The 25,418-nt window shown below is 43.2% G+C and overlaps 1 protein-coding gene across 15 annotated transcripts in view; it reads left to right on the top strand.

The window, feature by feature from the left end:
- The window catches only part of LOC127488699 (uncharacterized), a 121,423-nt gene that overhangs the window by 23,167 nt on the left and 72,838 nt on the right, over positions 1–25,418 (top strand). For 7 of the 15 annotated variants that reach the window (XR_011386022.1, XR_011386025.1, XR_011386023.1 and 4 more), the window contains exons 1-3: positions 5,170–8,261; positions 8,353–8,472; positions 8,906–9,000. Coding sequence is in view for 4 of the 15 variants with exons in the window: in XM_070067807.1 (XP_069923908.1) it covers positions 8,353–8,472; positions 8,906–9,000 (215 nt within the window). In the remaining 11 variants the exon portion in view is untranslated. Of the gene's footprint in view, positions 1–5,169; positions 8,473–8,905; positions 9,001–10,331; positions 10,514–12,526; positions 25,001–25,418 lie in introns of those variants that run through there. The other 8 variants (XM_070067811.1, XM_070067810.1, XM_070067808.1 and 5 more) reach the window with 5 other exon arrangements.

Below are 25,418 nucleotides of genomic sequence, written 5' to 3'. Positions count from 1 at the left end.
GGAGTTTGTCCCAGGCATGAAATCATGAGGATTGAGGAAAAATCGTATTTTCTCCCTTTCATTCCTTTGTTTTTATGTTTTTTGCTGCTGCTTATGCAGTGCCTAGGCCAAACTCGACTGATCCCAAGTGACCTGCACAGCCTAAAAAACTTACTCCGGCATTTTACAGAAAAAGTTTGTACATGCTTGCTCTCTATGCTTATACTGATTCCTTTTAGTTTATAGCCTTCTCAGTGTGTCTCCAGTGCTCCTAATCCCCCATCATCTAATTACTTTATTGCTTGAGTCTTGTCACTGTAGCTTCAAATATACTTAGTGGCTTTTACTAAAATGATACCAGGTACATAGTGGATCAGTAAATATTTGTTGAACAATAATTAAGCAACATTTGGGAATCCACTTTTTCTACATTTTTCTTAGCATTTGGTATTATGAGATTTATAATTTTTTGCCAATAAAGTGGGTGAGATGACAGTGCATGATTGTTTTCATTTGTGTTTCTTTGGTTTCCACTAGGGAGATGATGCGTGTGTTTCTGTGTTCTCCATTGAATGTTTGTGGGCATTTGATCTAGTGTGAATTGCCTGCTAGTCTGTTAGCTGTTTTTCTATTTGATTTCCCTCAGTAATGATCTGAATACTATATTGAAGCTGCTTTCTTATAGAATGGACTTGGATTTGTTTTTCCAGTTGGATGGGGGTACAGCTACTTGAAAGCTGCATTAAATTGTTTGAGATTGTTCTGGATCTCCGTGTTAAAACAGCAGGAATCTGGAGGCAGATGAGAGGGAGGACCCCTAGTGCTTATAAATTGTAAGGAAGAGATTTCCTTTCCGTCCCAGTGAATCAAACTATTGTGGGATGGCTGAGTCCAGGATCGTGTCTCTAACTCAAGAAAGAATTTGAGTATGCAGTTTGAGGATGTGATGCAGATAAAGGTTAGTGGAGGACTAAGACTTAATTGCATGCAAAGCAGAAGTAGATATTCCATAGGGTGTGTGGACATGAGTGAGAGTGAGCTGTGCCCAACGAGATTTGGGGCTTTCCCTTTATATGATCTGCAGGCATAGGAGGTGGTCTGTGGAGTGGAATTTAATTGAATATTCCTGGGGGCAGTGTTTTGGCATGGAGTTTAAGTACTGCCCATTCTCTTGACCTTTTTTTTCTTCTCAGAAGTGTCATGCCATCAGGTGTATCACCAGAGTAGGAATATATTAGTTTACATGGTAATTTTATTATAATAATACAATCTAGGTATAGGTCACGGGACACAGTTGGCAGCCACATTGTTTATTCTTGCCTGGAGCTGATTCCGGGTAGCGGTTTCACAGAAAGCGTGCTTTTCCTCAGCCCCAAAAGGTGGCATTTGTGTTGAGCAGGTGGGGCTGCAGGGGCGTCTGGGGCTTCAGATCCTCTTTGTCCCCTTGCCTGCATCAAGAGGAGATTCCTTACTTTGCTGTTCTGCACAGGGATTGGTGTCTCATTCATCTTTATGCTTTGGTTCAGGATTTGGGGGTTCCAAATGAATTAATGTCTTGAGTGCCCCACCTGGTAGAGATGGGAGCCCCAGGCAGCCTTCAGAACTGTGGTGAAACCCGACTGTGTAGCTCACTGTCCTCTTGAGAGTCAACCTTCAGTTTTCTCGACAGTTTCTTTTTCTTCCTGATCAGAAATATTTTACACAAACTTTTCTGAAATTATTCTCTGAGTATTTTTAATGTTGTTGGTAGGTAGTATTGGCCGGTTGTTGCCATCTTCCCATGAAGTGAAACCCTTATCATTTTTACACATCGGTGTTTTATACTATTTTATTACTGTAGCTTTATGAAACGTTTGATGACTGTCCTTTTGTGTTACATTTGGGTGGTTTGTCTTTTTACATAGATGTTTGGAGATTTTCAATAGTGTTTTTAAAAAGCCCTGGTTGCTTCAGTTCCAATCCAGCTCCTTGCTAAAGTGCCTGGGAGGGCAGCGAACGATGGCTCAAGTCCTTGGGACCCTGCACCTGCATGGGATACTGGAAGAAACATGGCTTCTAGCATCAGCCTGGCCAGTAGATAGAAGATTGATCTCTGTCTGTCTCTCTCTCACTCTGTGTCTTTCAAAAAATAAAAAGTAATTTTTGTTAAGTAGCTGATTTAATTAATTGGTCCTTTTTTTGTGTAATAAAGTCCTGGTGGAGAGTAGACAATGTAGTTTTCAGAGATAATTTGAGAAGGTTTTAATATGGTGTTTTCACAAATGTGCGGTGGTTTAGGGAAGCCTAAAGGAATAATGTTGTATCCCGAGCAAGTAAGAACTGCTCTTTCCTCCCATTAGTCTTAAGGGACGACTGCTTGCAGATACAAGCTAGATGTTGAAGGGGCCAATGGGGAGGACCAACTGGTAGGAGCTGTGACCTTTTCCTAAGGCTCTAGTGAGCTTTGTGGTAACTCCCTAGAAACTGATCCTGTGTGCAGAGATGACTCTGGGGCAGAGGATTGCAGTGAACAGGCAGAATAAACACCTTGACCCAATTATTATCCTCGTTCCCCATTGGCTGGACCTTATTGGTAGCCACAAGCCAGGAGACCTGCTAATGGAGCCCTAGCAGTTCAGCTTCTGTAGCCTAGGGCAAGCTGAGGAGAGGGGATCTAGAGCGGTACACGGGAGATAGCCAGCACATCCCTCACTGGAAATTCGGCCTTGTTTACTTTCCAGACTCTAAAACGAGTGAAATGATTTCAGGACAGTATGTGGTACTATGATCAGATGTGCCAGGTTCAAATCCCGGTCTTGCCATGCTCTAGATGTGAGAGTTTAGACGTTACCTAACCCTTCTATGTTATAAGTTTCTCAGTTGTAAAGCAGAAATAACAAAAATTCCTACTTTAATGACTTGGTGTATTAAATGAGCTAATCAGTACAACTCAGAGCCAGGTCCTGCACGTAGTGATTGATGAATCAGTCTTACCTGTGATGAAGGTGACAGCAGTGATGGTGATGAAGAGTTAAAGGTTTGTAGATTCTCGCTTCAGTTCTGTGTTTATCATATTAATATACCATTGGGTCTGGCACTATGGCATAGTGGATAAAGCTGCTGCCTTTGAGACCAGCATCCCATATGGGTGCCGGTTCAAGTCCTGGCAGCTCCACTTCTGATCCCTGTAATGCATCTAGGAAAGCAGTGGAAGATGGCCCAGATCCTTGGGCCCTTGCTGCCACAGGGGAAACCGGGAAAAGCTTCTAGTTCCTGGCTTTGGCCTGGCCCAGCCCTGGCCATCGCAGCCATTTGTAGAGTGAACCAGAAGATGGAAGATCTTTCTGTCTCTCACTATCTCTCTGTCTCTAATTCTGCCTTTCAAATAAATAGATTTATCTCAACAAATATACCATTTTAATATCAGGTTATATTATTTTCATACTGTATAGCTCAGCATCTTTCGTTGTTATTTTTTAAACTTCTTACACATAATTTTATGCAAGTTTTAGAATTAGTTTGTCAAATTCTTAAAATCATGTTCAAATTTTGATACAGACTGCAGTTACATTTATAGATTACTTTGTTGAAAAGTGACATTTTTACAATATTGAGTCTCACCATTCCTGAACACAGTATATCTTCTCATTTATTCAGCTTCTTTTATGTCCTTTAGTAAAGTTTTATAGTTTTCTTCATAAAGTTCTTGCACATTTCTTTTAGTTTTATACCCACTTTAAGGTTTATGTTGCTTTTTTCTATTAGGTTCTTCAATTGGCTGTTTTGAAGGTGTAAGAAAGCTATTGATTTTTGGGTTAACCTTGTATGTAGTCTCCTTGCCAAAATCTCTCATTATTTTTCTGTTGATTGCCTCTGATTTACTAGGTGAATAAGCATATTGTTTGTGAGTTACAATAAGCTTGTATTTTACTTTATAATATTTATATCTCTAAATTTTTAAATCTTTTTTAATACCTGAGTCAGTATCCTGGGGGGGTGGGGGGGGTTAGTAGGTAGAATGTGTATGTCTTTTTTTAAGCTCTCTATTACAATGGATGCTTATAATATTTGACCATTAAATACGTTTTCTCTTAATTTCTGGTGTATGTTCCTTATCTGAGTTTCCCAGCACTTTTGATAGGGGCAAGTTTTAAGTATTAAATGATGTTTCAGTCTGTATTTTAATGAGAATATAGAAAAGTTTATTGGGACTGTCTCCTCCTTTTTTTTGTAATTTTAAAAACTATTTTATATGCTTTGGATAATCACCGTAGTGTCACAGTCCTTACCGAACTTTTATATCTGAAGATGATACTTTATTTTATTTTAATATGTTTGGACTATGTTACTAGATGTTATTCCCATATTTCCATATAAGTTTCTGTTCTTTACTTGCCCTGTTTTTGAATCTGATTATGCTGGCCTCCCTAAAACCTTAGGTAAGGTTTTAAAAAATTTTTTTTTCTGTTCTTCCCAGTATATATAACATGGGAAGTATTTATTCTTTGAAGGTTTAGAAGACACTTCCATAAAACCATCTGCATTTATCTGTTTTTAAGAGTCAAACAATACTGATTATCTTAATTTATTCTGATTATTAGTCCATTCACAGGTTTTTTACTCTTTATGTAAATTTGAGCTCATTTTTCTGTTCACTCAGTTTATCTGGTTTGTCTAGCTTTTAAAATTAAAATGACAGAGAAAGATGTAAATCTCTGTTATTTGAAGTTGTGTTCCCTTTTTCATTTCTAGTGTGGTTAATTAGGGCTTTGTCTTTTTTTTTTCTTAATCGTACTTCCCAGGACTGTGGTCTTGTTGGTCATTTCATAGAACTTGGGTTTCAAGTGTCTTGGTATTTTTGTTTTGTTTCATAATTCATACCTTCTTTCATCTTCAATAATTTGTCCTATTTCCCTTCAGTATCTGTCCTATTTTTTGGATTTATTGTTGCTCCACCTTACCTGAGTTAAAGTGTACTTATTTTCAGTCTCTTATGTTTTATAATGTATTTGTGTGTGCTGTGGTTTTTCTTCTGACCCTCCTTTGGCTGTTTGTCAGTCTTCATTTTGTGAGCCCTAATTGTTACATTTGTATAAAGAAAATTTTTTTCCTTTTTTTTTATTTACCTAAAAATACTCTTAAAAATAAATTTTTAAATTTTGGCAAGTAAATACTGTGATAGTATGTGTGTATATATATATATATATTTTTTTTTTTTTTTTGACATGCAGAGTGGACAGTGAGAGAGACAGAGAGAAAGGTCTTCCTTTGCTGCTGGTTCACCCTCCAATGGGCGCCGCTGCCGGCGCACCGCGCTGATCTGATGGCAGGAGCCAGGTACTTCTCCTGGTCTCCCATGGGGTGCAGGGCCCAAGCACTTGGGCCATCCTCCACTGCACTCCCTGGCCACAGCAGAGAGCTGGCCTGGAAGAGGGGCAAGCGGGACAGAATCCGGCGCCCTGACCGGGACTAGAACCCAGTGTGCCAGCGCCGCAAGGCGGAGGATTAGCCTTGTGAGCCGCGGCGCCGGCCGCGATAGTGTATATTTTTATAACTGTGTTTTAATTTTAACCCATTACATCCCTTTGAAAACATTTCTAAGAGTTGTATTTGAGTTTTAGTTCCATGCCTATCCCTAATCCTTGACAATTTTGTGACCATTCCACATAGGTCTGATAAGAAGATGCATTCTTCTCCACCTCTCATTCTCTCCCAGTGTCTCCTTATTTTATCTTACAGGCATGTTATAACCTTTATGCAATTGATACAGTAGTTGTATTAGTTTTGTTAGGTTATTTATGTATTAGATCTGGAACAGGAGTTGGAGAATTTTCCTTGTAAAGTTCCAATCGTTGATATTTTAGATCTTGTGAGTCAGGTGGCTTCCATCACAGCTGCCCAGCTCCACCACTGTAGTGTGAAAGTAGCTTTGCACAGTACCAGCATGAGCGTGTGGCTCTCTGTTCCGTTTGAGCTTGATCAGAATACGTTTAAGGATGGAATTAGCTCATGGTCTCAGTGTAGCATAAGGATTATGAGACTCTGCCAGTTAAGTGTTATGTTTTATCATTGGTTTCTGTTAAAGTTTCAAGCAGCAATTGGTTGAAAGCTCATTTTTTTTTTCTGAAAAATCATGCTTATTGTTAGTGCATACATTCTCAAAAGGGACAATATCATGAAAATCAGTTTGGAGTAGAAAAAGGTAAAAACAACAACAACAAAAAGAAAATGTTAGAAAGTACATTGGCTGTGGCTCTCCAAAGATCCAAACTGCTAAACAAAGTCTTAGCTCTTAGCATTTAATTTCAAGGACAAGGTACTGATTGAAGAGAGCTCCTTAGGGATACTCTAAAAAGCTGGTATTCAATTTCAGTATTTTTTTTCATTTTTAAAAATTTATATAAGGTGAACAAATTTTATGTATACAGATTTAGGAGCATGCTAATGCTTTCTACTTTACTTTCCTTCTTACCCACACTCCCACCCTCCCTCCATCTTTTCTTATTTTTGTCAATTTTTACATTGGCATGCTTATAGTCATAAGGTTAACCCTCCACTAAGTAAAGAATGCAATAGATAGTGCAAAGAAAAAAACCCAGTTCTTCAACAGTAGAGACAAGAGTGGTAAATAATAATCAAATCTCAAAATGTCAATTTCTTTTATATATATGACATTTTTTGTGCTCTATTAGTTACCACAGATCAGGGAAAATATAAGATATTTTTCTTTTTGGGACTGGCTTTTTTCACTAAGTATAATGGCTTCAGGTTGCATCCATTTTGTTGCAAAAGGCTGGATTTCATTCTTTTTTACGGCTGTGAGTAGTATTCCATAGTGTATATATACCATGTTTTGTTTATCTAGTCACTGGTTGATGGACATCTGGGTTGATTCCATGACTTAAGTATTCTGAATTGATCTGCATTAAGCATGGCAGTACAGATAAGTTTTCCATATGCTGATTCCATTTCCCTTGGGTAAATTCCCAGGAGTAGGATTGCTGGGTCATTTCATAGATCTGTTTGCAGATTTCTGAGGAATCTGCAAACTGTCTCCCACAGTGGTTCTTCTACTATACATTACCACCAACAGTGGATTAGGATACCCTTTTCCCCACATTCTCACTAGCATTTATTGTTGGTAGATTTCTGTAGGAGAGCCATTCTGACTGGGGGGAGGTGAAACCTCATGGTGGTTTGATTTGCATTTCCCTGATGGCTAGTGATCCTGAGCATTTTGTCATGTGTCTGTTGGCCATTTGAATATCTTCTTTTGAAAAATGCCTTTTCAAGTCCTTTGCCCATTTCTTAACTGGATTGTTTTGTTTTTTCGATCTTTCTTATTTTTCATTGAGAGTTACACATGGAGAGGATGAGAGGCAGAGTGAGAGGAGAGAGAGGGAGGTCTCCCATCTGCTGGTCCACTACCCTGTTGGCTGCAAAGGGCGGAGCTGAGCGGATCTGAAGCCAGGAACCAGGAGCCAGGAGCCTCCCCGGGGTCTCCTGCATGGGTGCAGGGGCCCAAGGAGTTGGGCCATCTTCTGCTGCATTCCCAGACCGCAGCAGAGAGCTGCTTCGGAAGTACAGCAGCCGGGACTCGAACCGGAGCCCATATGGGATGCCGGCACTGTGGGCGGTGGCTTTACCCGCTACCGCACAGCGCTGGTCCCTCCCGGAAGCTGTTCCCCGTGGGATCCAGCTGTCTGCTAACGTACCTGGGAAAGCAGAGGGAGATGGCCCAAGGACGTAGGCCCCTGAACCCAGAAGGGAGCACCGGATAAAGTCCCTGGCATCTGCTTTGGCCTGGCCCAGCCCCGGCCTTTGTAGTCACCTGGGGGGTTGATCCCCCAGATGGACGCTCTGGCGAGAAAGAGCGCTCGTGATGCCGCTTGCATTGCTTCTCTCCCCATGCGGCTTCAACAGCATGCGCTGTGCCAAACAGAAGCCAGGGGGCAGGAGCTCCATTGAGGACTCCCAGGAGGCAGGGAAGTGGGGTGCAGAGTACCTGGGCCACCAGCGGCTGCCCCGCCTGGGTAAAGCCTGGAGGGGCGGGACTGGAAGTGACCCTGGGGGCGCTGGACGCGGGATGTCGCAGTGCGCAGATGCGTCCCGTTGCGCCATGGCGACGGCCAGTGAGGAGTGCGCCTGCGCCTGGCGCTGTGACCTGGAAGTGCACCCGCAGGCGCATCTGCAGCTGTGCTGGTGCTCAGGTAGGAGTCAGCGTCGTGTCCGCTCCTGCCCAGCGCTGGCACAAGCCTTGAGGAGCCATCCTCGACGCTGGTGGCCCACCCTGAGAAGACACAGTGAGTGCCCCCCCAGGTTCAGGCCGGGTTCAGATGAGGCTGCAGTCTGAGGCGGCCGCATCAGTTATCTTGGGCTTCTGGAAATTTCTAGGTGCAGTCTTTTGCTTCGGCCCCTTCTGGAAGACTACACCTCAAGACTGCGTTCATGTTCCAGAGACACAGAAACGGCCTTCCTGCGGAGAGTTTGGTGTGGTGGCCTTCCTGTCACTGGGTAGGCGGGGCCCAGGGTGCAGAGCGGGGGTGGGGTGTGTGTGTGAAGGGTAGCTGGGATAGAAGGTGGAGGAGAGGGTGTAAGGGGGAGGTGGGAGGAGGGAGCGAGGGGGAAGGATGAAAAAGTGGCGTGCAGGTGTGGAGGCGAGGAAGGTAGGGGCAGAAACCCTCGTGGGGCAGAGGCAAGGGAGGGGGAGAGTGACAGGCATCCCGGTGAGTGTGTGGTTGAGCGTGGGGTGGGGAGAGGAAGAACTTTTCCCACGGCCCCGGTTTTCTGCCCCTGGTGGGAAGTAGCCTTGGCCGCATCCGTGAGAAGAGGCCTTGATCACGGCCTTTCTTCTCCGGGTTGTTCGGCAGTGTAAGGTGTGTGTGCGCAGGAAAACGGGCATGGGGCGCTCGAATTAATTTGCACCTAATCCGGTGACTTTCCACAGACTGCACACAGGGAGGAGAAAGCAGAAGCTTAGAGAAACCCCAAGAATCCCTCTTTGCTCTGTTCCAGCCTGCCCCAAGATTCTGACACCTCATAGTAAGTACGCGACTTTTTTCTATTTAAAGACTGGTTTGAAGGGCAGAGTTATAGATGAGGCGGTGAGGGAGAGATCTTCAGTGTGTGGGCTCACCCCGCCCAGGTGCCAGGTGGCTACAATGGCCGGTGCTTGACCAGGCCGGAGCCCAAGCCAGGTACTGTATCCAGTACTCCGGTGTGGGTTCGGGGGCCCAAGTCCTTGGGCCACTTCCTCTGCTTTCCTAGGCGTTTGAGGAGACAGCGGGATCACAAGTGGGAAAAGCCTGGGTGGGGCGGCGGTCGGAGCCATGGCATAGCGGGTGAAGCCGCCGCCTGCAGTACCAGCATTCCATATGTGTGTTGGTTCGAGTCCCAGCAGCTCCACTTCCGTTCCAGCTCTCTACTGTGGCCAGGCAAAGCAGTTGAAGAGGGCCCAAGTCCTTGGGCCCCTGGACCTGTGTGGGAGTCCTGGAGGAAGCTCCTGGCTCCTGGTTTCATATCCACTCAGCTCTTTCTGTGGATGGTTGGCCGTGGTGGCCTTCCTGTCACTGGGTGGGTGGGGCCCGAGGTGCAGAGAGCGGGGAGGGTGTGTGTGTTTGAGGGGTAGTTGGGATAGAAAGTGGAGGAGGGAGGGGCTCAAGGGGGACGCGGGAGGAGAGAGGAAGGGAGGAGAATGAAAAGGTGATGTGTAGGTGTGGAGGTGAGGAAGGGAGGGGCAGAAACCCGCGTGGAGGAGAGGAAAGGGAGGTGGAGAGTGACAGGAGTCCTGGTGGGTGTGGGTGGTGGCAGGGTTTGGGAGAGGAAGAACTTTTCCCATGGCCTCGGTTGCGTCTTGGGTGTTTTCTGTCCCTGGCCAGCAGTAGCCTTGGTCGCGTCCTTGAGAAGAGGACCTTGACTCACGGCCTCTCTTCTCCAGGTTGTTCGGAAGTGTAAGGTGTGTGTGCAGGAAAACGGGCATGGGGCGCTCGAATTAATTTGCACAGAATCTGGTGAATTTTCACAGACTGCACACAGACAGCTTGATCACAAGTGGGAACAGCCTGGGTTGTTGGGGGTTTGGGGGTGTGGGGCGGGCAGAGCCATGGCATAGTCAGTGAAGCCACTGCCAGCTGTACCAGCATCCCGTATGGGTGTCTTCCTTTTCTGTGATACTTTTCTCTCCTTCCCCTGACAGAGGTAAGTATCCAGAGCTTTTGGATGTATTTCATTACAGAAATATTTCTGTTACACACTCTTTATATATGTAAAGTACTTACCCATTTAATCACCATTTATTTGCTGTGTACCTATTTCATGCAAGACTGTGAGCTTGTCCAGGGCAGGACTTTATCTCTCTGCTTTCATTCCTGTAGTCCCTGGTCACAGTTGGTATTTGATATATGCAGAACTAACAGTGCCCTCACTGCTGCGTCTTGGGACAGGAAGTGATGGTTAATGAAGGCTCTGGTCACAAGAATAAAGGTCGGAGGGACAAGAAAGGATGTTTAACAGAATCAGCATTAATGAAGCACTTTCAGTTGTCAGGCTTCTTAAGGTACCGTTGTCTCATTTCTAAATAACAACACAAGGAGGGGAAGCAAGAGGTTTTTTTGTTTGTTTGTTTTTGTTTTTTTGAATTATACCACATTGTCCTGTCTAATTCTCTTCAAAGGTCTGTGAGGGAGGCACTTCTGATAGCCTTTTAAATATTAGTTAAAGGAAGTGGGAACCTGCCCTAGGCCATATATCAAGATCAGTGAAGTTCCAGTTTAAATCCTGCTTTGCTTGCCCCAGAGCTGTGTCCCTCCTGGGGTTGGAACCTCAGCTTCCATCGGTTCCAGAGTTGGGGTATCAGAGAGGTGGTAGCCAGAGAAAACCAGTGGTCCTAGTCTTTGGGCTTGTCTGTGTGTGGAGCATAAATAACTACAGGGACTTGAGCTGTGTCACTAAGGACCCTTCTTGCTAATGCTGTGGCCTCATGCTGTGATTTGTTAACATAGGTCTTGTGTCCTGGTTCACACCAGTGGGGAGTCTTGAGCTGTTGGCGGGGGGCGGGGGGGTCTGAGGAGGGTACCTTGCCACCCTGGGACTGGAACTGACTTTTAAGAGGGACCTTGAGGTATGAAAGGAGATTTGCTGGTAGGGTTAGGACCAGAGGGTTTGAGGAGTCCTCAAGGTCCCTGGTGATTAGTCTTTTTAAAATTTATTTATTATTTATTTCAAAGGAAGAAAGAAATATTTCATGCGTTAGTTTACTTCCCTAATGCCCTCAACAGCTGGAAAGGTATGTGAAGCCAGGGTCTGGGAACTCAATCCAAGTCTCCCATGTGAGTGGCAGGGATGTAAGTACTTGAGCCATCACCTGCTGCCTCCCAGGTTGGAATAGTAGGAAGCTGGATTCAGGACTTCAGCCAGGACTTGATCCTGGGCACTCTAACATGAGCTGTGGGGATTACAGTAGAGGCTTAGTCGCTATACCAAAAGCCCATCCCTGATTAGTCTTCAGTTCCCTCCTTCAAAGTGTGGCTGGCTACTTGGGAGGGGTTTACCTCACCACTGCTAACTGGGCCTGCTGCACAATTTTGTGAGGACCTTGTTCCAAAGGCAGGGGTAAAGGGCCACTAAAGATACTAAAACATAAAGCTCTTTCCTTTCTTCCACCTACCTCCTTGGCTCAGACTCATGCTCTTTTGACTGGCTTACAAAACACAAGTTCAAAGACAGAGTTTTGAGGATTTTTAAGACACCACCAGCAGAGGTTTAAACCCAGTGCAGGCCCTTCAGAGAGCGAGCCGTGTGACTGTTTCTGTGTGACCATGTAGGCTGCACGCCCATGAGGTTGGCCCTGGCTGCTGAATATAACCCATTGGCTTTAACCAGTCCAGGTCTAATCCTGTGACACTCCAGGGCACCTGGGCAGACTTATGTCTTATTAAATCAGCTCCCTGAGGATTGTGTGGACTAGTTAGTCATACTGTCTCGTGATCACGCTCCTCGATTTTCTTAGAGACCTCTTGTCTTGTCTAGCTAGGACTGGTATCTTTTTCTAGAGTAAGGCTCCTCACCCCTGACCTAGAGCACTGAGAGGAACTGGAATGCTGCTGTGTGGCAGAGACCTCCTGCAAGTTCTCTGAGCAGTACTGGGTCCCCACAGCTCCGCTTAGTGTTTCTATGGTACCACACTTTGAGAACTGTGCTCGCAAATGACTCATGGGACAGTCTGTCCCTGCTCTATTCCTGCTCTGAGCCTGGCAATCAAGGTCCAGACAAGGCCCCTGATAGAAATGTTGCATCCAAGCAGCCCCCTTATAACTAAGGTCACCTCAAGATCCCCACAAATGGATCTTGGACCAGAGGTCAGGACTTTATGTGCAACTTGAACACTTCCTGCCTTGGGAAGTTCACTGCCCCCACCCCAGGACATGTTCTGAGCTGCTTGGTCCTAGGTGTAGAGGCTCTGGCCTCTGGAAATGTACTGAGTTGACTTCTGAGTTTCCAGATGCCAGAAAACATGTAACGGAGTTCCTCGGATCTGTGTGACCACTTGGATATCCAACTGTGATTGCAGACACCCATGGTGAAGACTTTTGAGTGCCGCCTCATGGTGGAGCTGAGTGCTTCCTGCTGGGACTGTGGGATCTTCCTGGGATGCCAGGGTGGCACAGCAAGCCATGGTGCTCTGGAGGCTGTCACTGAATCTGTGTGTAGCTTAGAAGGTAAAACTGTGTCTTTCCAGTAGTATGGAGCAGAGCCTCAGGACGAGGAGATGGTCCTATCAGAACTTGATGCTGGGGCTGGCGCTGTGGCACAGCAGGATAAAGTGTTGGCCTGCAGTACTGGCATCCCATATGGGTGCTGGTTCATGTCCCGGCTGCTCCACTTCTGAGCCAGCTCTCTGCTAAGCCCTGGGAAAGCAGTAGAAGATGACCTGAGTCTTTGGGGTCCTGCACCCGTGTGGGAGACCTAGAAGAAAATTCTGGCTCCTGGCTTTGGATCAGCTCAACACTGGCCATTGGCAGTCATTTGGGGAGTGAACAAGCTGTTGGAAGACCTCTCTGTCTCTGTCTGTCTCTGTCTCTCTAACTCTTTCAAATAAGTAAAATAAATCTTTTTTAAAAAAGAACTTAATGCTAATGTGTGCATTTGTTCTAACTTGGAAAGGAAATCTCATTCCTCTGCTTCAAGTCACCTTGCAATTCAGGAAGGGCAGCATTTTTTTTGCGTTAGGCTTCTTGCTTCTTCTCTGCTGGCTTCTCCCTTGTAAATTATCATGTAGCATCATCCTTTGCTCTGGTAGGATTCATTTTTAAAACTTTTTTTAAGTTTTTCTCTTTCTTTTTCTCTTCTTCATCAGAATAGTTCAGAAAGTTAATGGGAAATGGAATCAAAAGATACCTTTATTTTAGTGTAAAATTTTTTAAGCCCATGCATATTTTTTGTAATACGTATTTTTATATAATGTTTGAAGATCCCTCATGTATCATAACAAGTCTTTACAAATTTTGGTCATTGTCTTGGTCCTTTAGTTATTAGGAATAAATTATTTTGTTAGGTTGAAATTAGCCTATTTGAATTAGTGCCGGATCTCATTTGCTGTGACATAAAGAATTGCTTTATGGATAATGAAAGCACCTTAATGATGTGGTCTAAAGGAGAAAACAATATTACTGAAGCTATTAACACCAGGGGACTTCTCCCTGACCTCTTAACAGTGCCCTGCAAACTGTACATTATTGCACTTTTGAGGATCCAGGGGCTGAAGTCTGGCCTGAAGGTATTTTAGAGAATGCTCCACGTGGGAAAGTCATAAGAAAAACAGAGGAATATAAGTAGCAGTTAATGAGAAGGCAGAAGAGACTTCTAGAATTGAAGTGACCACAAGGTTTGCTGGGATTTTTTGAGCAGCACAGCACTAGGTTGTCTGTGTTGGGCACCAGATACAATCACTACAGCCTTGTGAAGTTAGAAACTATGCCGTTCTGCAGAATTCAGTTTGAGACTCACTAATAGGACTCAGCCTACAAGGAATGCAGATGAGACAGAGCATCTCTGACCTTAACAGAGGCAGTGTGATTGGTCATTCTTTACTTTCCCTTTATATTGCTATAGCAACTTTAAAATGCCTTTTGTTTAAAAACCTGAGGAAATGTATGTGAAAAGTCATTTTGGCAATCTTTGGTCATCAGTAAATTCACCATCTTACGTGTGTTATAACTTACTGAACCCGTGGTACTAGGAACTTGATAGAAGTTTGCAGCATTAGACTACAATTTTCTGCTTGCTCAAAACTGAGGGAGTTGGAGCTTACCCAGCATAATTAGAAATGTACCCTCTATTTGAAGCCTTGGCAAGAACAATAATTTAGTATCGTGGCTGTGTGGCACTGGTAGAATGTGTTGTTCAGTCCTGAGTTTGGGCACCTTGTTTGTTTATGACAGAAAACAGCTTTCAGAAACTTCCTGGTGGATAAAATACCCTTTTCACAATCTGGTGGTTTCATTGCTTTTTTCCTAAAGGTTTAATTTTCCCTTCGAGTGCAGGCATGTTCATTTTATCAAAGCTGGCATTTTCTCTTCTTTAAAAATTAAAGTCTTGAGTATTCTGAAGAAAATTTCGCAACCATTAGGGTATATAAGTGCGTGTCGTGTGAGCATAATTACAAGGATGAAATGCTTTGCTTTTGAGTAGTAGTGGACCAACACTTGGTGTGCTAAGCAACATAGTTTTTATTCTATTTTGTGGTTCAAAGGCTGCTTACTACTGCTCCTGATCTTAGATTATCTTAGTCCTTTTTGTCAAATGGATTTAGAGCGCACAGCACCTTTTTATCCACCTTCTCTCTGAAAAGCAGTGGGAGATAGAGCAACTTTTTTAAAGATTTATTTATTTATTTGCGAGGTAGAGTTACAGAGAGAGAGGTTTTCCGTCCAATGGTTCACTCCCCAAATGGTTGCAATGGCCAGAGGCGAACCGATTCAAAAGCTGGAGCCAGGAGCTTCTTTGAGGTCCCCTACATGGTTTCAGGGGCCCAAGAAGTGAGGCTATCTTCTGCTGCTTTTCCAGGCTATAAGCAGAAAGCTAGATTGGAAGAGTAGCATCGGGGGCACGAACCGCACCCATGAGGGATGCTGGCGCTGCCGGAGGGATGCTTTACCTACTTTACCACGGCGTTGGCCCACAGAGCAAATTTTTAAGCCAAGAGCCAGGAGCCCAAGAGCTGGGCCATCCTCCGCTGCTTTCCCAGGCACATTAGCAGGGAGCTGGATTGGAATCCGAGTACCAGAACTTCTGATGCAGCTATCTGCTAATGTGCCTGGGAAAACAGCGAAAGATGACCCAAATGCTTAGGTTCCTGCCACTCACATGGGAGACTGATTGAGTTCCAGGCTCCTAGCTTTGACCTGCCCATCCCTGGCCATAGTGGTCATTCGGGGAGTGGACCAGCATATGGAAGGTTCTTCTCTGTCTCTCTGTCTTTCTCTAACTCTGACTCTGATTCTACTTTTCAAATAAATAAATCTTTTTAAAAAATCAGCTGTATTCACAATAGCATTAAAACATACTTTAAAACAATTTTTTAAATAAAGCGCACAAGAGTAGTATTGAAAACAACAAAATGTTTTTTGAAAAAATGAGAGATCTAAATCCATGGAAAGATGTGACATGTTTATAGATCAGAAGGTTTCATATTGTTAAAACTGTATTAAGCCCCACATTAATCTACAGATTAAGCACACTTTATCAAAGATCTTGCTGGATTTTTGTTGTTGTTGTCATTGTAGATTTTCACAAGCTGATCCTAAAATCACACAGTAGTATTAGGGAGCCAGAGTTACCAAACTACAATGAAAAAGAAGGTCAGAATGGGAGGACTGACACTTAGCAATTTTAATGATACTCCAGAACTACAGTGATGGAGACAACAGGCGTTAGCATAAAGGTCTACACATCAGTGGAATAGAATTGAGAGTCCAGAAATGTACTTTCACAGTCAACAGATTTTCAACAAGTGTACTAGGACTGTGAAATCAGGAAATAAAAGACATGTTAATGTTTTTTTGTTTGAGCAACTATATATTCAAAGAATGTTTAGACCTCTGCCTCGCACCAAGCACAAAAATTAACTCAAATCACATTATAGCTAGAGCTATAAACTCTTAGAGGCAAGTAGCAAAGTAAGTTTTCCTGATCCTTGGTTAGGTAATGGTTTCTTAGATATTACATTAAAAACATAGTCAACAAAGAAATTAAAAAAAAAAAAAACTCAAGCTTTGCTTATGGGAATTAAGTACAAGTACTTTGGAAAACAGTTTGGTAGTTCCTTTAAATATTAAAGATACAGTTACCATATGTCCCAAGAAATATGAAAGCATTGCTATGTAAAAGCTGGTACACAGATGTTTCTAGCAGTATTATTCATCAAAAAGTACAAGTAACCCAAATGTCTATTGATGAATGGATAAATAAAATATGATATATCCATATACTTGAATACTGCTTGGCAACAAAAGTGGACAAAATACTTATACATGCTATCACATGGGAGAATGTTGAACACATTATGCCAATTAAAAGAGGCCAGACACAAAAATCATGTATTGTATGATTCCTTGTATAAGAAAAATTCTTCAAATTTATATGAAGAGAAAGTAGATGAATAGTTGCATAGGACTGGAGCTGGGGTTGGAAATGGGGATTAACTGGTAATGGATATGAAGTTTTTCTTTGGGTTGGTGTAATTTTCTAAAATTGTGTTAGTGACAGCTTTTGAATTTGACAGTCTGTTGATTTGAACACTTCAGTGGGTAAATGTCATGGTATGTGACAACTTAATGGAACTGTTTTTATTTTTATTTTTTTTTTTTTAACGATTTATTTGTTTATTCGAAAGTCAGAGTTACACAGAGAGAGGAGAGGCAGAGAGAGAGAGAGAGGTCTTCCATCCGATGGTTCACTCCCCAGATGGCCACAACGGCCGGAGCTGTGCCGATCCGAAGCCAGGTGCCAGGAGCCTCCTCCAGGTCCCCCACACAGGTGCAGGGGCCCAAGGACTCGGGCCATCCTCTACTGCCCTCCCAGGACACAGCAGAGAGCTGAATGGTAAGAGGAGCAGCCGGGACTAGAACCGGCACCCGTATGGGATGCCGGCACTTCAGGCCAGGGCGTTAACCTGCTGAGCCACAGCACTGGCCCCGAGATACACATTTCAAGCCTTGTGTCTCGTGTAGAGCAGATTTCTATGGAACTGTTTTTAAAACCAAGGTATTTCATAGTGGTCAGTAAAATGACAGAAAGCAAGAGTTTTTGAATTGAGCTTTGTATTTCATAGAGATATCTTCAGGGCTGCCTTGGGTATTCAGGGGCCTCCTTTGAACTTCTATATAGATTCCAGTTCCAGATAGGATTTTGATTGGGAAGTGGATTGTACTGCCTTTAAAAAATAAAATGGGAGGCCGACGCCACGGCTCAATAGGCTAATCGGTCCTTCTGTGGCGTCGGCACCCGGGTTCTAGTCCCGATCGGGGCGCTGGATTCTGTCCTGGTTGCCCCTCTTCCAGTCCAGCTCTCTGCTGTGGCCTGGGAAGGCAGTGGAGGATGGCCCAAGTGCTTGGGCCCTGCACCCGCATGGGAGACCAGGAGGAAGCACCTGGCTCCTGGCTTCAGATCAGCGCAGCGTGCCAGCCATAGCAGCCACTTCGGGGGTGAACCAATGGAAAAGGAAGACCTTTCTCTCTCTCTCTCTCTGTCTAACTCTGCCTGTCAAAAAAATAAATAAATAAAATTGAAGCAGTTACTTAACATTCATCTGTTCTCAAGGATTAGTCTTAGCAAAAAACATTTTTTAAAAAAGATCGGTTTATTCATTCATTTAATTTATTTCTATGTGCCTTGTATTTTTCTAGGCATTAGGAGTTACAGTAATAAACATAGAATAAAATTTTACAAGAAAAGTTTTTTTCTCATGCAACGTTTGTTGTGATGGGACACACAATCAGTGAACAACCAAAATAAATAAAATTTCAAGCAATGATAAAGCCCATTTTTGTCTTTATACATGGTAAGTCCATGTAACTATTAAAATAATTTTCCTTTAAAAATGTAGGTTGTATGTACCTGATCACAATGAAGTAGAAATTATTTTTCTTTTGCATTTTGAGTTTTTCGTATAATCTGCTATATCGTTTTCACTTATTAACCACATCTTTTTAATTTTTTGCTGGTTGCTCTAGAGTTTACAATTTTTATCTGTAATTTACTGTTATGTAGCTTTTAAATCTTTTTGTAAAAGATGCTTTAAGCAGTGTATATTCATTTCAGTCTTTCTCCTCATTCTATTACTGTCTTATGTTTTATAGTTATATGGATATAGTAATCTCTACATTTTTTAAAAAGGCTTATTTATTTATTTGCAAGACAGAGCTACAGAGAGGCAGAGGCAGAGAGAGAGAGGTCTTCCATCAGCTGGTTCACTCCCCAAATGGCTGCAGTGGCTGGAGCTGTGCTGATCCGAAGCCAGGAGCCAGGAGCTTCTTCTGGGTCTCCCACGTGGGTGCAGAGGCCCACAGACTTGGGCCATCCTCTACTGCTTTCCCATGCCATAGCAGAGAGCTGGATCAGAAGTGGAACAGCTGGGATTTGAACCAGCACACATATGAGATGCTGGCACTGCAGACTGGGGTCTTAACCTGCTATGCTACAGCACTGTCCCAATCTCTACATTTTTAATTTTGCTTTTAGCTTTCAGTTATCTTTTAAAAAGCTTAAAAGCACAAATCCAGTTAAATTTATATATTTTCCTAAATTCACGATGTACAGTGCTCTTTAATCTTTTTCACCATGTTTTCACCTGATAACATTTTCCATTTTTCTCTTTCTAGCTTTTTTCTTTGTGAAGTTGAAGTCTTCTGAACACAAACTCTCTTTTGTTTGGTTTTAAAAAGTTTGGTTCCATTTTGAATGACTTTTTCATTGCATGTAGACTACCAGAAAAACAGTTTAGTTTTTATTCTGAATGTGAAGATGTTCTTCCACCAGCTTCTGGTTTGTATTCTTTCTCATGAAAAGTTAACAGTAACTCTTGTGTCTTCCCTGTGTATATTTTTTTCTTCCCCCTGGCTCCTACCCACTGCTCTGTAAGAATTTCTATTTATCACTGGTTTTCAGGTATTTCATTATTGTGTGTCTTTTTTAAAAATTCTGTTTGAAATTTGTTGATTTTCTCTCTACCCACCCTCCCTCATTTATATTCGAGTTGTTATTTTTTAAGTAATTTGGCAAATTTTAAATAGTGTATCTTCAATACCTCCTTCTGTGCCTTTGATGACTTGTGTGTTGTGTTGCTTGTTGTTGGCCTTGTTTACTGAGACTGTTTCAGCTCCTCCCCACCAACTGCAGCCATGGTTCAGTTGGTATCGTTTCTATTCCCCTGACTTCAAACTCACCAATCTTTTATTTCATTTCAGGTGCTTTTAACTCTAGGTGTTTGTTCTATTTTGTATGTTTTCATGTAGATCCACTGTCCTTGAGGCTCTTCAAATCCTCTAATGTCTATCTGTGCGCATAGTTAATATGTGAAAGTTCACTGGAAGCCCTGAGTATTCCATTTTCTCTTTGATTGCTGCATCTCTTTACATGGTTTGCTTTTTCTCCTGGTTGAGCATGCATTTTCCTTTAAAAAGTATATTCTTGCAGCAAACTACATTACACATCAACCTGCAATGATCAAGCCTGGCTTTGAGGTTTTTTGTTCTTGTGTTGTGAATAGTCGTCTTCCTTGCTGGGTTTATTTAACTCTAATGCCAGCATGTGGGCTTCCATGGTTTCTGCTGAATGCACAGGCATGGACTGAACTGTCCATGGGGCTCTGATGCCTTCCAGCCCTGTGTGCTCTAGCAGTTGCTCATGCAGTGTCATGGCAGTCATATACAGCTTGGCATTTAGAGTCCAGGGGGTGCATATGCAGATTTCTGAACTTCAGCCTTAAAACCCTTTCCTTTTTGCGTTTTTCGTGCAAATTCCCCTGACTTCTCCTCATCTGACAAAATTATGTAGCCTGTCTTCCATGGTATGCTTGGTGCTTAGGGATGCCAGTGTAGTGACAGAAAACACTTGTTTCTCCTGTTTTCTTTTGTTTTTCCATTGTTTACTGCAGGAAGGCTGGTCTAGTGCTAGTTACTCCACACTGACTGGCCACGCCTTCTTTGTTGCGATTGTTTGTTGTTTCCTTTGTTAATGCAATGACTTCCCCCTGCCATACCATATTCCCATATCTCTCCCTACCTTGTCATATTTCCATATCTAGAACAAATTCTGATGCATAGTAAGTACTTAGTAAGTGCTGGCTGAATACGTTAGCCTGCAGTTAATCTTTGTTCAGTCACTCCTTCGCTGTCTCCAGTGTGCATTTCAGTGTGCCTTAATCTCCCCTAGTCTTAAACAGCCACCTCTAGACCTGCTGATGCTTAATCTTCACCCTGCTTCAGTCTTGACTTCACCCAGCAGCAGCTCCCTTGCATTTGTCCTCACCAGCCTTACTTAAGGGTCACTGTTGCTGCGATCAATGAACCTGTCTCAGCCCTAATCCCCCTTGATTCCTAATGGCATTGGACACTCTTGACGCTCGTGGAAATCTCTCTACCCTTGACTTTCTTGATGCAATAGGTTTCTACTTCCTTTCTTTCAGGGTGTCCCCTACTCATCTGGCTTCTTTTTCTCTTACCAGGCACTCTTGGGGTACTGTCTATGGTCTTTGTCTAATTCCTCACATTGTTATGTAGCACTCTCAGATGCGTCCATCACATAAATTGCCATCTGGAAGCTGGTGTTTTTAAAATGCATATTTTCATGGCCACACACTCTTAGCAGTTTCAGATTGAGGTAGAGGTCTGGCTGTTGACTTCCTTGTCCCTCAGGCTCGCAATCTCAGTGTGCTCCGTATTGAAATAACCATTGCTCTTACCCCTCTGACATTCTCGTTTCTCGAGATTGCAGCTTACTTAGCTCTCTCTGATTCTGACGGTCTTCTCCTGATTCTTCAGCACATTCTGTGCTTTATCTTTCTTAACACCTAGAGTCTTGGTTTTGAAAGAGCCTTGGAATGCACTGGCAGGGCCCCACGTCTGTTTCCCTCACTGAAGGAAGTTCTTTTTAAAATTTGTACTTGAGAAGCAGAGAGGGACACGAAGCGAACACGCTCCCATTCACTGGTTCCCTCCCCAAATGCTTGCAAGAGCCAGTTGTGAAGCTGGGAGCTGAGAACTGTACCCGGGTCTCCTGTGTGAGGAGCAGGCACCTATCACTTGAGCCAAACTGTTGCCTTCTCGGGAAGTCACTAGTGTTGGCAGAAAGCTGGAGTGGCGCATCCAGCACATGGGACACAGGCATCCCAACCAGCACCCTACCTGCTAGGCTGCATGTCAGACTTGAATTTCTTTGATGGCAGGAATAGTTGTTCTCAGTAAGTGCTTAGCATATATTTATGGATGGGCACAGGAAGTGAATACTTCTTTCATTGAATGTGAGATGTAGTTTATTCTTCTGCTTTTGAGCAATACATACATGTACTGCGTTTTAGTAATTTCTGGGAATAGCTGCGGTACTGAATGCAGGTCATGGCAGCCCGGAAGCAGTAACAAACTCGATGTTTCACGGCAACCTCAGGAATGAGGTGTGTCTGTGCCTGTGGGCTGTAGATGCATTCACCCCTCTGCCTTAAAAAGTAACCAGGATTTAGGAGCACAGTTTCAGACAGTGGTGTTTGCAGATTGACTTGAACCCCAGGATACAGGTAGCGTAAATGCAGGAGAGTGTTTGGGCTTTTTGTGTTGTTTTTCTCATATTAATGATGAGTGTCTGGGCTAACCCTGGAGCCAGAGCTCCTTGGTTTTAAATTCCAGTTCTGCCAAGTTTTACCTTTCTATGTTTCAATTCCCTTGCCTGTGAATTGGGGGTAGTGATAAAACACGCCTTCTGAGAGGGAATGTTTCAAAGCACTGAAAGTGGGACTGGTACACAATAATGGTTGTTTAGGGGGTTGGGGAATACTTAAACCACGCTGAGGCTTTTTTGACACCTCCGTCTTACAGACTCAAAGCTGAGATGTGAACAGCTGGGTGTTCTTCAGGGCCTCTCAAGTAACAACAGTGGTCTCTTGGTCTCACCCATGCCCAACTGCTTGCTCTCTGACCACCAGTTCTCCCTAACATCACAGGGCAGACCCCACTTTGGGGCTTTCCTGCCGTGGGTCCTTGGGAGGACTTCTGTAAGAAAAGCAACATGACAGGAAGAGAGAGCCCTCTAGACACATAGAAAATGAATGGTTGGAATCTACATTTTAGAGAAGAGAATGTTTAGAATTCAATTCAGGCTGCACATCACCTGGTGGGCTTTAAAAATTATAGATGACGGCCGGCGCCGTGGCTCAATAGGCTAATCCTCCACCTAGCGGCGCCGGCACACCGGGTTCTAGTCCCGGTCGGGGCACCGGATTCTGTCCCGGTTGCCCCTCTTCCAGGCCAGCTCTCTGCTATGGCCCAGGAGTGCAGTGGAGGATGGCCCAAGTGCTTGGGCCCCTGCACCCGCATGGGAGACCAGGAGAAGCACCTGGCTCCTGGCTTCAGATCGGCGCCGTGCGCTGGCCGCAGCGGCCATTGGGGGGTGAACCAACCGCAAAAGGAAGACCTTTCTCTCTGTCTCTCTCTCTCGCTGTCCACTCTGCCTGTCAAAAATAATAAAATAAAAAATTTTAGATGTCTGGGTCTTACCTCAGACTAATTAAATCAGAATCCCTGTTGGTTAAGGGTCAGGTACTTAGCAAAGCTCTCTGGTGGTTCAAACATATCTGTGGTAGACAACCATGGACATAGAGCTGGAATTGGGCTCATTTATTATCTTGTTCCTCCAGATTTTCTTAAGGGATTGCCTTATCCAGAGTAGATCTCATAGTGTTTTCCATGTGCTTGGACCAGAGGATTTTTTTGCTCTGTAGCTTTGCAAACCACTGTTTGCTGGCAAGGGATGAACACTATGCAAGGTGAGGCAGGAGCCAGCATGTCTCAAAGAGTTTAAAATTTTATAGAAAAGCATATCCGAATATTCATTATGGTTGGTTTGAACAGAAATTCTGCCACAGTAGATACTACCAATAGTATCTTGACTTCTTGAATTTTTATTTTATCTGTTTTCACTACCCACTATTTAGTTGTTAATGTCATATTTACTATTGTTAATGTCATATTTACTATTGTTAATGTCATATTTACTATTGATATTCTGATTTTTAATGCATATGCATAGTGAATGGAAGAGGAATTGAAGGGTATGGAGAGTTTGGTTTTGGAGAAGGAATGTCTTTCTATTTTTTTCAGACATCCTTTTTAGCTATACCAGGGCATGTTATTCTTAACAAGGAAGGTAGATTTCTGGTATCTAATCATCATAATCACTTGTAGCAGTACAGCCATTAAGTGTCACTCGTCTTGAGAGAGAAGCATAACACTTAATTTTAGGCAGAGTTACCGTAATGTGCTTCTGTGTTAGTTTTGTGATCTATGAATGGGCCTTTTGTAAAAATTCATTCAACACATGTTCATGGATCTTGTTCATTGTGCCAGTTAAATTCTAAATGCTTGGGAAACATCAGTGAGCCAAACAAATTCCTGTTCTCATTGAGCTTTTACTTAGTGGCAGGGCATGGGGGCAGAGAATAAATACTAAACAGTTTGTTGTCTGGTGCTAAATGCACTGGGACAACAACAGGAGCAAGCGCAGGGGTGGGGTTGCATGAGCTGCAGTTTAACCTGGGTGACCCAGAGATGCCTCTTAGAGGTGCTGCTGTTTCAGGATGAGTAGGGATGGGGGAGCTTCACCTTGGCCTAGAGTGGAGCCAAAGGAAAGCTGCATAGATGACAGGAACTGTGCCTTGGATCCTTTCATGAGGATCTCCTTTTTACTTGAGTAAGAAGGGTACCTTCAGAACAGGAACTGGAAAGATGACTGACTGCTCCACTGGTGCGTGTGGGAATTCAGGATGGAAGTAGGGGACTAGGACAGGAGATGGAATTAAATTAGGGGTCAGCACAGGGGTGTTGATGGTGCAGGAGATGGGATTAAATTAGGGGTCAGCACAGGGGTGTTGATGGTGAAAGCAGAGGAACAGTGAGTGGCTATGCAGTAACCCAGAAAGAGAAGGGGACAGTGCCAAAGGCTGGTTTGGTAGGGATGTATTTGGTGACCCAGCTGGCAGCATTGTGCAGTAAACTTGGGGTCTGAAGAGTAGTCCCAGGTACCTCCAAGCTGTGGCCATTAGTTCAGGTCATGTGGAATTTTACTTCTTTCTTGATGAGCAGTTACAACATAATTTGGTAGCTTTTGAAAACTATCCTATATTTAGATCATTCTTTATTTTTAAATGCTTAGTGACAATATCTATAGCTATTTACATTTTCTTAAGATTTCAAGGGTAAGGATTTTAAATAAAGCTCTAGTTCAAAAATAGCCTCAATTTTTTGAAGCTTTAATTATTTAAAGCTCAATAAGTAGATCATTTAGGCCATTTTCCTTACTTTAGTACTGTACATAAAGTATTCCTATTTAATGAACATTTAACTTACTGGTAAAATTTGCTAATCAAATTGTCAGACTCTGTTAAATGGCTTGTCAAAATGTTTTTTTTTTTTTTTAGCAGTTATTCCTGTCTATGTAATGCTGTGGATTCCTCTAACTCATTTTTCCTGATAATTTTATTAAGTGACTGTATTCAGCAAGCAGTTATTAAAAAACTTTATTATAAAAATAAACTCATTGTAGAAAATTAGTAAAGCATTAGAAGCTTTGTATGGTAAAAAATAAAAATAAGCCCAGCCACAATTTTACCTCTTTTTAAAATAGACTTTTTAATTTATGTTTATATTTTATTGTTTGAGAGCCAGAGGGACCACATGAGACAGACAGGGCTCCTGTCCTCTGCTTCTTTCTCCATGTGCCCAGAACAGCCATGGCAAGATCGGAACCGGGAGCCAGGAACTGAATCCAGGTCTTCGATGTGAGTTGCAGTGATGAAACCCAATCTGGGTGTACATTAGCAGAAAGCTGGAATCTGGAATCTGGACTGCAGCTAGGGCTTAACCCAGGTTGTGGGATGTGGATTTTGTAGCTATTAGGCCAAATGCTTCCCCTAGGCTTTACTTTATAGAGCATTTTTTGGTTCCCAGCAAAATTGTGGGGAAGGTACAATGAATTCTCATCTACCCTGTACTCCTGCACACACATAACCTACCATGTTATCAGTATCCCCCACACATGGAGTGGACCTGCATCAACGTATCATTACCATGGAAAGTCCATAGTGCACATTAGAATTCACTATTGCTGTTGTACTTTCTGTTGGTTTGGACAAACTTCAGGAGCACTTATCTACTGTGACAGTAGTTTCTTGTCTTAAAAATCCTCCATATTCTGCT

This window comes from Oryctolagus cuniculus, unplaced genomic scaffold, assembly GCF_964237555.1.
Source record: "Oryctolagus cuniculus unplaced genomic scaffold, mOryCun1.1 SCAFFOLD_134, whole genome shotgun sequence".
NCBI lineage: Eukaryota > Metazoa > Chordata > Mammalia > Lagomorpha > Leporidae > Oryctolagus > Oryctolagus cuniculus.
Note: the sequence above shows the minus strand (reverse complement) of the source record. Positions and strands in the feature narration are given on the sequence as shown.